The 17,140-nt window shown below is 40.9% G+C and overlaps 1 protein-coding gene across 22 annotated transcripts in view; it reads left to right on the forward strand.

Annotated features, from left to right (window-relative positions):
* The window catches only part of EPB41 (erythrocyte membrane protein band 4.1), a 206,288-nt gene that overhangs the window by 99,586 nt on the left and 89,562 nt on the right, over positions 1 to 17,140 (forward strand). For all 22 annotated transcript variants that reach the window (XM_040337259.1, XM_040337240.1, XM_040337246.1 and 19 more), the window contains exons 4-5: positions 1,687 to 1,791; positions 9,530 to 9,572. In XM_040337259.1, the coding sequence (XP_040193193.1) occupies positions 1,687 to 1,791; positions 9,530 to 9,572 (148 nt within the window). The remainder of the gene's footprint in view (positions 1 to 1,686; positions 1,792 to 9,529; positions 9,573 to 17,140) is intronic.

The raw sequence follows: 17,140 nt of genomic DNA on the forward strand, positions 1-17,140 counted from the left end.
GACATTGGAATTCCCTCCCTTTGTCAAGGAAATCACCCTATACATTGCCTGGATGTGGTCAGAACTGAAAGCCCCAACAGTCCCAAAACTCCTCCACTTGAATGCAATGACTTATGAGGGTCAGCTGTGTATATATTTTATTATTCTTTTTGAGTAAAATACATCGTGCAGCTATGCATGGTAGCCAATTGGCTCCCGATTAGAGCTTGTTCAATTAAGCTTTTGACAGAAAAAATAAATAAAATCTGCACCAGATTTTGCACTCTTCTGTTTTAGTAAATCAACCCCTATGTATCATCTAATGAAACACACTCCAGTCCACTTCCTAGATACCTTGTGCATGAAGATGGCAGCCTAATGGTATGAATTAGGTGAACATTTCTTCAGCGTAGTAAAATGTCTTCCCCCCCCCACAGAAGGCTTGTGTAATAATATTCAGTCCATGTTAAAGTACCACAAAGTACTCCATGCTTGAAAACGCCTGTGTGGCAGCTGAAGACATCACATTTATGTGTGGAGGATTATGCACCTTAAAGCGGAGGTCCACCCTAAAAAAAATTTGGGAGAAAAAGGCTTTTTTTTAATACTTACCAGAAATGGCTGTTACTAGGCAGATCATCCTTATCTGCTACTTCCTATTCCGCGGTAGTCTTCCTTCTTCTCCTCCTCGCGCTGTCTTCTGGGACCAGTGTGTGTCCCAGCAGACAGCCAACCATTCACAAAGCGACGCATGCGCAGTAGGAAATGGGCAGTGAAGCCGCAAGGCTCCACTGCCTGTTTCCCTTACTTCGAATGGCGGCGCTGGGACCCGATCTGATCGACGGATTGGCCTCGGGCGGCCGACATTGCGGGCATCCTGGACAGGTAAGTGTGCTTATTAAATAAGTCAGCAGCTACAGTGTTTGTAGCTGCTGACTTTAACATTTTTTTTTTTTACAGCTGGACCTCCACTTTAAAGTTGGAGTAAGCTCTCATGCATGAATTTTTGCTATAGGTAAGGCTTATGTGCACCATTTAAGACATGTTTACTGTAGATGCAGCTGATGACGTCACCTGTACATGCGCTTTAGAGTCCTGTGCCGTCAACGGGTGGGAGTGACGTCATCGCGGCTCGGGCCACTCACACAGCTGGAGTCCACAAATTCGGAAGGAAGACTGTGTGAAGATGAAAGTGCCTTCAGCAGTGACAATGCATCGCTGGTTTCTTAACTGTAAAATACCTGAGTGCAGCTCCCCTGGGCCCGCTCTTATATTTACATGAGCCACATTCGATCCAGGGATGTGCATGAGAACAGCGTCTCTCTCTTGTGTGGCTTTCTCTGTCTCTCCTCATTTGCTCACACATCAGCAGGAGCCACTGGCAATCACAGCCAGTGAGTCAATGAGGACAGAACGGGGGGAGGGGCAGGGCGAGCGTGGCTCGGGTACCTCAATAGCTAAAGGCTTGCTTTTGGGTGCACTCAGCAGGGGGAAGGGGCAGGGGACCCAAAAACAAGTGAATCAGGGCTGCTTTGTGCAAAATCATTGCACAGAGCAGGTAAGTATAACATTTTTGTTATTAAAAATAAAAATACAATCTTTAGAATCACTTTAAGCTTCTCTTTGATTTTTTAATCATCAATTCTTCTTTTAGGCACTTCCAAAACGTATTTTTTTTTTTTAATCAACACATTTTGCATCTTTCAGAAACATGCCAAGGGACAGGACATTTTTAAGAAGGTGTGCAGCCACTTGAACATCATGGAGGAAGACTACTTTGGCCTGGCCATATGGGAGTCTCCAACCACTAAGGTAAGAAGAATATTAGGGTTGTAGTTGTCAGTTAATGTCCTGAAAACAAAGAACAAGAATCTGATCTACATGGGGTCATGGATCTCGGATTTTCTGGTCATGTTGTGTTTTGGTTCTTTTTTTACAAATGATGCTCTCAACAGCAGTTTCATTGTTCATTTATTATCTGATGCTGTAGAGAACCACTGTCCCTTGTTAGCTTTCGCCAATAGCCCCTTTTCAGACTTCATTGTCCACCAGATTAATCTCCACAGGATGAGCATGCAAACGGTTGACTGCACTTCTCCAGCGGACACAGAGACCCTTCTTTCTGTCTAGCTCTGCTCGGCATCACTCAGCAAACATTATGATTAACAGACAAGGGATGCTTGGCACATGTTATTTAAAAGACGCACATCAGTGTAAAGCCAAAAATGATTGGTGAAGAGATTTGGCATTGAACAAACATTCCTGAACTATTCGGCAACTTGTAGCTTTCAGCTCACAATGAATGCCCTTTCTGGTCAAACGTTTTAGAAATCCTTATTCCCCACAGCCTACTAATAATACTTTATAATAGTTCTAATTTTATGTTACACTTGATATTGGAAGAGCGCTAACCAGTAGCTTTTAAGGTTCTTTCTTTCACGTCCATTGGGGGACACACATACTACCACTTAAAGGAGTATTAAAGAGGAAGTAAACCCCAGACTTTTTTTCTTTTTTAAATATTATCATCCAGCAATGTATTTATAAGTCTTGCATATAAAAGAGATTACTAAGTTACTAACTGGCTCTTATGTGGACGTCATTTCTGCCTCTCCTTTCCTTCCCTGTGTAAATCTCAGGCATGCGTGATTGCGTGTAAACCAAGCCTCTATTCAGGAAGGTGAGGAGGAGGGCACAGCATTATGTTTATTAAAAGTCAGCAGCTACAAAAAGTGTAGCTGCTGGCTTTTAATAAACAGACACTCACCTGCTCCACGTTCCAGCGATGTGCTGCCCGGAACTCCATTCCTCTCCCCCCCCCCCCCCCCCCCTCTCCGACCGGCGCCTCAATTCCTAGTGTGGGCACCCGACTGTGACAGCATTCGGTTTCATGGCCGGGCACTCACTGCGCATGTGCGAGTGGCATTGCGCTCTGTGAGTGGTCAGGCGATCGTCTGGGACCTGTCACGTGTCCCAGACAATCGCCTACAGGGAGGGGCCGCTGTAGGCAATATGACGTATCGCCTAAGCGGTCCCTGGGCGGAAGGAGGAAGTGGGACAGGAATCCCACTCCTACTGAAGCCCCCCCTTCTCAAAAAAAAAAATGGCATGCCAAATGTGGCATGTAAGGGGGCAAGGGGACTTCCATCTGACTTTTACGTGGATTTCTGTCTGAAGGGTGTTGTCCGTGAACTTGTTCTGCATACACACGGCAGGACTTTTTCAGCCAACTTTCACCAAATCATGTTTTTTCAGCTCTTTACCGCCACCCTTTGGGCAAATTCTGCTATTGCTTTCTGATCTTTAGCATGGTTGAGTATGTGTGTTTGTACTTTTTGTCCGATGGAGTGTACACACCCATCGGATTGTCCGATCAAACAGGTCCGTCGGACATTTGTTGTCAAAAAGTCAGATTGTGTGTATGGGTCTTTAGAGTAAGATCCCTTTCACACTGAAGCGTTTTTACAGCGTTTTAGTGTTAAAAATAGCGATATTAAAACGCTCAGTGTTTCCAGCTTTTAGCATCTCTACGACACTAAAAGCTAGGAAGTCTAATCACAAAGTCTGCCATTGGATATAGAAGGCATACTTCACTAGAGCTTTCAGCACTATCGAGGACTAGGTTTCTTCCTTGGCATCTTGTTTCACCCACACGGTAGTACTTCTAGCCATCGCCTCTGTGAGGCAAGTGTTTTAACGGACATTACTCCCATGCATTTGTTGGCTGAACCAGGTGGAAAGACTGACAGGGTTCCTACATGCACATTGCTTGCATCTCATTGAGCTCAATTCACTAACAGTTAAAGTGACTGTAAACCCTTACATATACCCAGTAGAATGACTGGCCCTAGGTGATACACAGATGAAACGCCCTCCTCCATAAGTTGTTCCTGTTTATCTGCAGTCTTCTCTTCTCTACATCTATTCAATTCCAGATTTTATAAAGCTGAGTTGTCATAAAACAGAGGGCAGAGAACTGAAATTACACACTGCAGAGCTCAGTGAGGAGAGCTCTATGGAATGATTGGAGGGAAGGGACACGCACTCTTCACACAGGAACAGAGCTGAGGCTGTCAATCAGCTAGAGGAAAACTTGTCAGAAGTGATTCATGCTGATAGCGGAGGAAAGAAGCAGAAGACAGAATTTACACATTGGGAGTTTTTTACGAAAGGCAAATCCACTTTTAGTACAAAATGGATTTGCCTTTCGTAAATAACCCCCTTAGTGCTCTGGATTGTCAAGTACACACTATAGGGATATGCTTATATTTCACGTCTAATGCCGCATACACACGATCATTTTTCGGCATGAAAAAAACGATGTTTTTAAAAAATGTAATTTAAAATGATCGTGTGTGGGCTTCACATCATTTTTCGGGTTCTGAAAAAACGACAAAAAAAAATTCGAACATGCTGCATTTTTTAACGACGTTTTAAACTATGTCGTTTTTAAGGGTGTAAAAAATTATCGTGTGTGGGCTAAAACGACGTTAAAAACCCGCGCATGCTCAGAAGCAAGTTATGAGACGGGAGCGCTCGTTCTGGTAAAACTACCGTTCGTAATGGAGTAAGCACATTCATCAGGCTGTAACAGACAGAAAAGCGCAAATCGTCTTTTACTAACACAGAATCAACTAAAGCAGCCCAAAGGGTGGCGTCATCCGCATGGAAATTCCCCTTTATAGTGCCGTTGTACGTGTTGTACGTCACCACGCTTTGCTAGAGCATTTTTTAAAAACGATCGTGTGGGGAAGGCCAGTTTAATGATGAAGTTGGGGAAAAAAACATTTTTTTCTACATGCCGAAAAACTTCGTTTTTTTCATGCCGAAAAATGATCGTGTGTACGCGGCATAAGGTTTACAACCACTCCAAAAATTGTGTTAATACAGTATTTGCATTAAAATAACTTATGCTTTATATAATTCAGGAATGTGTAATTTAAAAAAAAATGCATTTTATTATTTTTTTTTGTAGGTATTTAACGTGTGTTTTTGCACATTATTGTACTGCAGGCTGACTGCAGGTATTCCTACCACTGTTCAATGTGACAGTTCAGCACAGGGCTGCTAGTTGTTAAGGAGCTTGCATCTGCCAGTGTACTAACAGCCATGGCTCATTCCCTCATTCCTGCTGTCAGCAGCGATTCTCCGCTGACAGCTGAATGAAAAAGATGGTCTAGTATGGATTTCAAGGGGGACCACACACCATTTTTTACATTCAGTTGATTTTTTTATTATTGGATTTTTCTTGTTTTACATTTTGCTCTCAGTGGGGAATCCCCACTGAAAGCAAATTGATTATTGATCGAGAACGCTGGCCGGTGCTGGCTCTTTTACCAGCCATTCACTGGTTAAGGATGCCAGTGGTTGCTGGCTCCTTAACAACCAGCTAGTATTTGTTAAATAGCATGTGGCTAGAGCACAACTTATTTAATGAATATCGGTTTTCCTTTCTTCTTTTTTTTGGTGAAAAGAGTTAAATGAGTTTATGCGGTATCTACCGACTATTTCTTTCGAAATTCAGAAACGAACGACCGCCCGGCGCATTTTTTTAACGTCGCTTGCGCTCGGCTTTTTCCGGCGTATAGTTACCCCTGCTATGTGAGGGGTATCCTATGTTAAGTATGGCCGTCGTTCCCACGCCGAGTTTTGAATTTTTACGTCATTTGCATAAGTCGATTCAGAAAAGAGCTGGATGTAAGTTACGCTCACGTCGAAACCAATGACGTCCTTGCGACGTCATTTGGAGCAATGCACGCTGGGAAAATTCACGGATGGCGCATGCGCTGTTCGATCCTGGCAGGGACGCGCCTGATTTAAATTGTACACGCCCCCTAGCCGCGGAATTTGAATTCCGCCGGGGGATTTACGATACGCCGCCTCAAGTTTGAATTGAATTAAGCACTTGCCTCAAAAACTTGCGGCGGCGGATCGTAAATCAGATAGGTTACGCGGATCTAAAGATCCGCTAACCTATCTGAATCTAGCCCACTAAGTATATTACGATAATTTGATAAAAAGAAAAGGGGCTGTGTATGAATTATTTTTGGCAAATAAGGATATTTTTTTGTGTCACTTTTAACTATCCTATGGGAAAACCTCAAAAAGCAGTTTGTTTTAACCACTTCAGCCCTGGAAGGATTTACCTTCTTCCTGACCAGAGCACTTTTTGCGATATGGCACTGTGTCGCTTTAACTGACAATTGCACGGTTGTGCGACGTTGCACCCAAACAAAATTGATGTTTTTTACCACAAATAGAGATTTCTTGTACAAAGAGTTTTATTGAGAACACATCAACAGAAAAAAAAAATACAAAAAAAACAGTGGTGGACACACCATGAGTTATCATGTATAGAACTGGAGGCGTCAGAAAAGTTAGTCCGTAGTCCTGAGATTGATCCAGCTCCTAGGAATCCAAGGGTGGACGTAGAAGACCAGCAATAGGATGTCCCTACCTCATGCGTCCTGCTAAAGTGACCTTATGCTGGTTTAGATAACATACCGGCTATCACACCAGAGTATATGTAGAACTTAAAAGCAAAATGACTATTCAATGTGCAACATTACAAAAAGGAAAAAAAAATAAAAAGGCACATTACAGAGAATAACATTCACTAAATTGTAAAATAAACAGTTAATCATGTGTCCAAGACCAACAGGACCAAGCCTGTGGGCCTGAGCCACAAAGAAAGTGAAGAGAGAGAGGGTGAGAAGAAAGAGAACCAGCTAGAAGAGTAGCATGAGCAAATAATACTAAAGAGAAAGAGATAAAAATAAATAAATAAGGAAAAGCGGGATAGGAGAAGAGGGAAAGAGGGTCCACGGGTGGGGGGAAACAGAGGCTCATCAAAGAGAAAGTAGCGTTGGATCAAAACGTGAAGGGTGGTTGTGAGCCACCCAGGGTTGCCATACCCAGAGGAAGTTATCGTGGGTGTCCAATAACATGGCAGTAAGTTTCTCATTAACCATAAGATCATTAACGCAGTTTTTAACTGCTACAAAGCTGAGGACCGGGGTCTTCCAGGCCCTTGCTATGGTCATTTTAGTTGCAGTAAAACCATGTGCTGCCAACTGGCGTTCAGGGCGGATCCGTTTCCACAAAAGGGCCTCAAAAGGGTACCTCTTTAAATTGGTGTTGAAGAGGTTGCGGAGCAACGCATAAACTCTAACCCACAATCTACATACCCTGGGGCAACACAAATAGAGCTTTCTTTTGGTGGTATTTTATCACCTCTGCAGTTTTTTTATTTTTTGCACTATAAACAAAAAAAGAGCGAACATTTTGGGAAAAAAAGCAATATTTTTTACTTTTTGCTATAATAAATATCCCCAAAAATATATAAAAAAACTACATTTTTTCTCAGTTTAGGCTGATATGCATTCTTCATATTTTTGGTAAAAAAAATCACAATAAGCGTATATTGATTGGTTTGCGAAAAAGTTATAGCATCAACAAAATAGGGGGTAGATTTTTCATTTTTATTATTAATTTGTTTTTATTCGTAACGGCGGTGATCTGCATTTTTATCGTGACTGCGACATTGCCGCCGACACATCGGACACTTTTGACACAATTTTAGGACCATTGTCATTTGTACAGCGATCAGTGCTATAAAATTGCACTGATTACTGTCTAAATTAAACTGTCAGGGAAGGGGTTAAACACTAGGGGCGATCAAGGGGTTAAGTGTGTCCTAGGGAGTGATTCTAACTGTAGATCCCTGTCATGTTGCTAGGCAGAACAGGAAAATGCCTTGTTTACATAGGCATCTCCCCGTTCTGCCACTCCTCAACACGATCATGGGACACCGGCGGACGCCCACTAGACCGCAAATTAAAGGGGACGTACAGGTACATGGATAAAAGACAATTCGCAACTCCATACATGCTCTTAAATCCGTTCGAATTTATTATATCTCCATAAAAAATACAACAGAGGTAGACGCGTTTCAGCTGCAAAGGCCTTGTTCACAGGTACACTTATTTGACCATTGTGCCAACATATATCGGCGTGCAGTGGTTGGCAAGTAGTTAAAACCTTTAAAGTGGATGTAAACACGATTTCATGAAATTTAAGCTGCAGTTTTTTTTGTTTGTTTTTTTAATGTCTCTTTAAAGCACAATGTCCTGTAGCTTTGTCCAGCTCCGTTCTTCTGTTATCAGCATGATGACCTTTGACAAGCTCTCCAAGACAGGAGCCTGAAGTGTGTGTTGGGGGTGGTTGCTATAAATAGATTAGCAGGTTGCTAAACTATTCACAGGCACACTCTGCATGTGCAAGGAGGGGGTGTGTGCCTTTCCTCCAATCAGCTGTCTGTGTCTAGAAAAAGTTCACTCCTACAGGAGAATGAGGAAGTGAAAAATCTAGCATGACGTGCACTTTGCACTTTCTAAACAGTTTATAAAGGTGAAGACTGTAAATAGATGTAAAACTTATGTTTCATCCCTGTGTATCATCTGAGGCTGTTCACTTCCCTGGGTATATGTGAGGGTTTACATCCACTTTAACCTCTTGCCGACCAACTGCAGATGTACGTTGGTCTGTGCAGGGAGGCTAGAGGGCACGTGCCGCGGACTCAATGTCCACCAGCGATCGCAGTGTGCAGAGGCAGAATGGAGAACTGCCTATGTAAACAAGGCAATACCTCGTTCTGCCTAGTGACATGTCAGCTCTTCTGTTCCCAGTCATCGGGAACAACAATCTCTGTCAATTGCTGCCATTACTAGTATAAATAAATATAAAAATATATATATATATATATATATATATATATATATATTATTAATAAAAAATGCCATAAATCTATTCCCTATTTTAGCTACAACTTTTGCGCAAACCAATTGAAATGCACTTATTGCAATATATATATTTTTTTTTTTTAACAAAAAATATGTGGAAGAATACATATTGGCCTAAACTGATGAAGACTCTTCTTTTTTTTTTTTTTTTTTTTTTTTTAATTTAGGATATTTATTATAGAAAAAAAAGTATTTTTATTTCTTTTTCAAAATTGTCTGTTTTTGTTTTATGGCGCAAAAAATTAAAAACAAAGAGGTGGTCAAATACCACCAAAAGAAAGTTCTATTTGTGGGGGGGAAATACATAAATTTTGTTTGAATACAGTGTCGCATGTCTGCGCAGTTGTCAGTTAAAGCGACGCAGTATCGCAAAAAAGGGCCTAGTCATTAAGGGGGAAAATATTTCTGGGGCTGAAGTGGTTAAGTAAATGTTCTATTTTACTGGGGAATCTGCAGATGTTCAACTGTTGTCTGTTAATTAGCAAGTCAGATCTAGATGGACAGGTGCAATCATTTTATTACTGGGGAAAAATGAAAACACATAATTTCTAATACTTTGTTTTATATAAATTATGTAAAATTAGGTTTAATTTTTTTTTTTTTCATGTACGCTGTTAAATTATTTTTTTTTTCTATTTTACCATTCAGTTATTGTTCATTGCTTTTTGGAGATCGCTATAGAACTCAACAATTGTGGTTTATTTCAGTGTTAAGAATAAAAGAGTAATTTTACATCTTTCCTTTTATAGACGTGGATGGACCCTGTCAAGGATATCAGGAAACAGGTGCATGGTGAGTACATTTATATAATTCTGACCTGAGTCCTTTGTGCATTTCCAACTTTACGTGTAAATTTATTAAAATGATATAGGACTAATATATACAGGAAACATTGCTACATAAGTGTGTTCTGCCACGTCTGTATACGTTCAAGATTATTTGGATATGTTCACTAAAATTGTGATGGTCACTTTTATGTGGTAAACCTAATGGGTCTAATGAAACCCTTAAATACAGTATTTGTAAATTTCCTATGCTAGCCAGAGGCACTGGTGGGTCATATAATCAATTTTCATGGTCTGAATTTCTGCTCAGGACCCAATCAACAGTAAAAGGGTGGTTAATGTAAAGTTCTCTTTTTTTAAAGATTTTCATAAAAAATTAACATATGGAAAAAAATCTATAAATTACTCTTTTATGAAATTACAGTTATTATTAAGCCCAATCACTAGAATATGATAAGTTATAACGCCTTCACGCCTAAGAGTAAAACAGATCTTAATGTCTATGCACAATTTCTATCTTTGGTTTATTTTTTGGCCCAAAATAGTACAAAAAAACAAAACGAAATTTAGCTGTATATTTCTTGTTGCTACCATAACCTACCACCAAATAACAACCCAAAATAAACTCTCCTGTTAATTACAATTGCAGAGATACCACATATGTGTATGCCAGTTATTGTTTGTACTGTAGTACAGCCCAGTGCACATTGTGCTTTTTTTTTGTCCTATCTAAAACACACTGACACTAATGCTAATTAAAATAAAAAATAAAAATCCTGCCCAAAGTTTACTGCCCTTGACATTTGACCCTTGCTTGACCCAAACACTAACCCTGGCACTTGCCTAGCTCAAACCTTGATTTAGGTATTTTCTTTATTTTTTATTTTATTTTTTCATACACACTTTGTTATTTTTTTTTGTTTTTTTGTCCTCTGCAAGGAAAGAGAGAGAAACATTTGTATCTTTCCTCTCCATTCGCATAGGGAGAAAAACAGAGAGGCAGGCTTCATAGTCACTGATCCATGTGGTAGCCAATCGGAGTCTACCACAGCGATCAGGTGACCCAAACTATGGAAATCCGGTGTTTTATCGATCTGTGCCCACCGCCGAAAAGTGCCGTAGAAAACAGGCTCCTACGATGTGTGCATGTGCTATGGGATGTCACTCCAGCTGATCGGCAACTCATCTGAAGCACCCTTCCGTTCTGGGCACATATCAACACAAAACACCGGTTCCCAATTAATAGTACGGGGCCTGGTCTTTGTGCTGGGAGCATCAAAGGGAGATGCACATATTTGCAGCCCCACAGAACAAAGCCCAGTGCAGTTTCGGAACGGGTTGACATATTATTGTCGTCATTTCAAAAGCCATATTCAATTTTTTAAATGTGCAACTTTAGCTAAAATAACACTTGAACTTGCCATGAGGGTCCTTGTTCATGCAATTCCTGTTTTTAATGTGCAAATGCTATATTCTTGTTTCCCAATTATTGTCCTGCATTGAAATTCACACGGACTTTCAGTTGAGACTACTAGTTGTAGTTTTAGCACACATTACACGAGCATGGTCTGCTGTTGTCATCGTCATGAGAAAGCCTGCCATGGGAAATAACATCTTGCATGATTTTTTTTTTTTATTTTTTTTTTTTATTAACCTTTCCAGATTTGGTGAGCAAATGATCCATGCTAATGCAGACATTTGCCGGTACAAAAAATACCAGCCAACATGCAGCCTGTGTGTATGTTGGTCTGTCTGAAACAAGCTGGCCAACTCCCGATCAGCACTCTGAGCCAATGGCAGAGAGCGCTGATCGGAGCTGTCAGTTTTTTTTGCGGGTTGCGCGGGAAAAAAAACTGCAGTGTGTACCAGGTTTTACCCACTCTGCAAAAATGTAGCTTCCCCTGTTCTTTTTTCTGTGACTCCATGGGATCTGACTCTTGTTCTCTCTGCACTTTAAACATCACCATGTGGACACATTAGAGATATTTCTTTCTCTCCTCTCAACCACTAGGTGGTCTTTCATTTAGCCAAGACATTTCTCCCCCACCACTCTATCCAGTTCAAATTTACCAACAGGAAACCCCGCCCCTTATGATGTCACTCCCCGTGCATGATGGGACAGTGACGTCATAAGGGGCGGAGTCGCATCACCCCTGACCTCACCCCGTATGACGTCGCCACCCGGGACATGATGGGACAGTCTGCAAAAGACTTGAGACTGGGGCGGAGGTTCTCCTTCCGGCAGGACAATGACCCTAAACATACAGTCAGAGCTACAATGGTATAGCTTAGATCAAAGCATATTCATCTGTTAGAATGGCCCAGTCAAAGTCCGGACCTAAATCCAATTGAACATCTGTGTCAAAAATTGAAAATTGCTGTTCAGACACTCTCTCTATCCAATGGAGGGGGATGGGGGCTGAATACAAATGCACGCCACACTTTTCACATATTTGTAAACCTTTTTGAGAAACATTTATTATCCTTCCACTTCACAATTATGTGCCTCTTTGTGTTGGTCGATCACATAATTTCACAATGAAATACATTTACATTTTTGGTTTTAACATGACAAAATGTGGAAAAATTCAAGGGGCATGAATACTTTTTCAAGGCACTGTATGTTTATTTATGTGTGTGTGTGTGTATATAATATATTATACACATACATATACACACACTACATCATGTGACTGCACACAGTGTATAAACCTTTGGCGCAGATCCCTGTAGAACTGGTGAGCTGGGAGGGGGTGGGTAGCACTGATCCCTTTCCAGATGGCTCAACGGCCTCCAAATTTTAAGCCTCTTTAACTGATCAGCCGCCTGTGTTGTGCTGTTGCGAGATGAGTTTGCATTGTAAGCTAGTCTCCTTTCTCTACAGACTTTGCCTGATTTTGTCCGGCCTTAAAATGTGACATTCTATGCAGGGTGGATTTGATTTAAATCACTAGTAAAAAGGCTTGATTTAAATCCACTCGATTTTAAATCATAATTTTTGAAGAGCAACTGTCATCTGTCATGCAGCAGCTCCTCCTCTGACCCGCTGTTGACTCACTGACTGTCTCATTCACTTTAATGGGACAGCTGGTGATGCGGCAGTGACACAACAAGGTGAGAGACGTGGTAGCAGCAGGTGAGTGGATGCCCACTAATAGGCGCTGCCATGATGGATCTGAAATGACAGGTGCTCTCTAAATCCTCTCTCTTTCTCCCTCTCCAAATTAAAACTAAATGAAGGGAAAAGTTAATGTATTTACAATATTAGGCCCCTGTTTCACTTTTTTTCTTGCACGGTAAAATTGCAGGAAAAACATATCCGTGTGAAAGGGCCATTAATGTTGTAATTTTCCTGTAAACCTGGAAGTATAAATACTTAAAGATTAAGTTCACCATTCTGAACATGTTTCTCCCATATTTAGGGTGTAACATGTTCAGCATCTTACTCTTCTCCCCCGATGCCCTTCTCCCTGTGACAGCGAGCCATGAATCAATGAACTACAAGTTCCGACAGCCTTTGCGGCTGTCAGCTTGTAGTTCTCAATGGACTACCAGAGAGCTGTTGAGCGCTCTAGGTAGTTCATTGAACTTCCTATCTTTATGTAACTGCCTGCTCGTATCAGTGGTGTGGGGCAGACGGCTACACAGACAGTCTGCTGGTCACGGGTGCAATGCTTTACAGGCTCCTAACGCTGATACTGTAAGGAGAAAAAGATGATTACCGACTTGTTCAAATGGGAAATCAGTCCCGCACACAGACACCCACCAGTGCCACCTATCGGTGCAGCCTATCAGTGAACAAACTATGAAAACTTTTTTATTCTAGATTTTCAGTCTTATTTTGTTTAGCAAAAAATTATAAATTTCCAGTGTAGCATGAGCGCCCAATTGTCATTCAAAGAGTGCGAGCAGATGAAAATTGGCCCAGGCAGGAAAGGGGTTTAAATGCCTAGTAAACAATGATTTACGTGTACCTTAAGGAATTTTAGTTAGTGGTGGGATATAATAGGGGAGATATTTTAGACAGAGTTCAGGCACTGAGGGAGAGGTGGGCTGGGCTATGGCGATTTACAGTACTAATTGTATTCCAAAAAAAAATAATTATTGCAAATAAAAGTGTCAAATAAAACAATGGATTAAAGTGTGTTCACAAATGCCAGACATCTGCCAGACAAATAGGAGAGTTGGAAGCTTTGATGCATGAAAAGTGCTATTATTTCATTAGTATTGCTGAACCTTGGCTTTATTCTTCACATGACCGGGCAGTTGTTCTTCATTGCTGTGCTCTTATGACTGGGTAAAACAATGGGGTGGTGGTGTCTGTTTCAATCTGAAAAAATGATCTAAACGGTGGTGTAAAAGAGACCCTTGGTGGAGGGTGTGATGGTACTAAGACATTATGGGTGGACATTCTGCAAAGCTAATTATTGGAGTAGGCCCTCTGGTGTTCAAGTGTCACTAAACTCTTTCATATGTAAGATTTTTTCTATTATTCTCAGACTTCTGTTCTAGGGTGGCTATGTTTATTCTCCATGCCCCCCCCCCCCCCCCTTGTGTTTTTGAATGGTGCCACCCTTTCCTGCTTGCCCCCAAGATGGATATGCAGACACATTCAGCTTGATGGGAATCATAGTACACAGAGTGGGGTATGTTACCAGAACAGAAGTACTGTACTGCTAATTCTACACTAATAGCAGCAAGGTGCATCAGTGGTGGAAAGGGAGCACAGGGTACAGGGGAAAAGATTAAAAACAGTCCTGAAAACAGTCAGAGACCCTTTTAACATTAGGGAAAAAAAAAAAAACAACCACGGTATACTTGATATTTTAAAATAATTAACTTAAAAAAAATTTAAGTTTACTGTCGCTAAGGCCCCTTTCACAGGACACGTTTTTTAAGGCGGTTTAGCACTAAAAATATATTTCTGCTATACTGCCTGAAAAAAATCAGTGTGAAAGCCTGAAGGTGTGATAGCAGGACCGCTCCTTGGAGCGCTGAAGGAGCAGGGTGTTTACTGCTCCTACACTGCTCCTTCCCATTGAAATCAATGGGAAACCGCCGGCATTGCGCCCCCCTTTTATCGGCCGCTAGCGGGGGTTAAAACCGCACCGCTAGAGGCCGAATATCGCGGTAAATACGACGGTATAGCAGCCCTAAAAATCGCGCACTTCCTGCGCCCAGTGCAGCCCTAAAAATCGCGCACTTCCTGCGCCCAGTGTAAATGGGGCCTTAATGAGGAGGTAAAAATTGGGCTGGGACAGTGGTAATTGTGGGTGTAATGGCCCTGTCAGAACAGTAAAGAAGCAGGAATTTTTCAATGTATTACAAGAGAGTTTTGTGGTACAGTTTAAAAGCGCCCAAACTAGGAACTACAGTGCTAAAGTATTCATACCCCCTTTAAAAATTTCCACATTTTGTGATGTTACAACCAAAAACGTAAATGTATTTTATTGGGATTTTATGTGATAGACCAACACAAAGTGGCAAATAATGGTGAAGTGGAAGGAAAATGATAAATAGTTTTCAATTTTGTTTTTACAAATATCTGAAAAGGGTGGAGTGCACACAATCCCAATAAAATTTCAAGGGGTATAAATACTTTTTCATGGCACTGTATACTCTGCAGGACCTGTTATTCTCAAACAATGCAGAGTTTATTATAACCACCATACCAGACCATAACCTACTTTTGTTTCATTTTGATTATAAACAACAAGCACATATTGAAAATAGAAAAAAACATGTATAAAGTTACGTTTTTTAAGTGTAAATCTAAGTAGGTTTATACTGTGTGTTAAAAATTATTAATTGCTAAAAACTTAATTTTCATTCCAGTTTCCTAAAACTTGTTGCAAAAAATACCTTGGGGTGCTGGCTTTCCAAAATATGGTAATTGTGTGGGCATTTCCACTGTCCTTGTGCTCCAGGGCCCCTACTTTATGTCTCCTAGAATGTCTGAAGTTGCTCCTTGAATTTTGGGCCTATGTGGCTGGGCTGTGGTATCCCCATACTTGGGAGGAGTAGTGTTTTTTGAGGTGTAATTCTATGTATGCCTACACTCTGTTTTAGAAATATCCAAATTTTGGTGTACAAAATACTTTTATTTTTTCCCCCCTACATTTTTCAAACACACGTGGCAAAATGACATTTTCACTATGCCTTTCAAAATACCTTGGGGTGTTTACTTTCCAAAATATAGTGATTTTGTTGCCGTTTCTCCTGCCCTGGCACTTTAGGGACTCAAGAAATTAGACATGTAATTTATGCTGCTTGAAAGCCCAAAAGTGCTTGGGAGGAGTAGCAGTGTTTTGGGATGTAGAAATAACTTTTCACTGCTAAGCCCTGCTCTGGGTGTCCAGAGGACAAGAAAAGTCAGCTGGGAAAGCAGCTGCTCTCATGCACATTTCTGGATCGGGCTCAGGTAAGTATAAAGGCCCATACACACAATCTGACTTTTTGACAACGGTCCGGACGTGTTTTATCGGACAATCCGACCATGTGTATGCTCTATCGGACAATTGTTTTTTTGTTTTTTTTTTAACGGGCAAATGTTCGCTGTGCATGCTCTCAAATTTTCCGACAACTAATGTCCGATGGAGGATAATTTGATCGTGTGTACACAAGTCCATCGGACTAAAGTCCAAAGTACAAACACGCATGCTCAGAACCAATGCTAAAGATCAGACAACAATAGCAGAAGTTGCCCAAAGGGTGGCGGTAAAGAGCTGAAAAACCATGTGATTTGGTGAATGTTGGCTGAAAAAATTCTGGCGTGTGTATGCAGAACAAGTTCATGGCCAACGCACCTTCGGTCCAAAATCCACGGACAACCGATTGTGTGTATGAGGCTTTAAATGGGGCTGGGTGGATTGCGTGAGGAGAGCAGGAAGGATTTTTCCCTCTGATATATCACATTGGACCATGCTTCATAAGGTTTTTTTTGTTTTGCCTGCCTGCCTCTGAATCACATGTGGGTATAGAGTTCTATATAAAGATGTTTTCTTCAGTTTAGTTATTCATTTTTTTCTGTTGGTTGAACTTGATGGTTTTGAGACTTTTTTTTTTTTATATCCGTGTAACAATTGCCAAAAACATACTATATATGTTGATGAATAATATGCACAGGGAGAAGTACAAATACACGGCTCTCATGAAACTAAAACTAAACTTAAGTTGCTAAACTAGGCACTTGAGTCACTATCCAGGGCCAGACGGCAGATTGTGAGATAAGCAACCGCTCTTTTCACTTATCCTGCCATACACCTGCAGTGTCATACTGCATTCTATGCACGTCTCTGATACCAACAGGCAATATATATCAGAAGTTCAGACCTTTCCTACTAAAATTCAGCTTTTCTGAAGTCAGTCTGTTTTGTGATCCTGAAAGCAGCAATTCCGTAGTAAGAATTTTTTTAAAATGTATGTAAACCCAAATACTAGTAAAAAAAATAAAAAATGTCTTGAAAATGTAGTTGTGAAAGGTTTTTCATATGTTGCTATATCAGTTTCTGCTCCCTGAAGTCTTCCTGTCCTAGGATGACAATGCTATCCCCAAATTCTTAAAGTTCAATGTTC

Source organism: Rana temporaria, chromosome 2 (genome assembly GCF_905171775.1).
Source record: "Rana temporaria chromosome 2, aRanTem1.1, whole genome shotgun sequence".
NCBI classification, from domain to species: domain Eukaryota; kingdom Metazoa; phylum Chordata; class Amphibia; order Anura; family Ranidae; genus Rana; species Rana temporaria.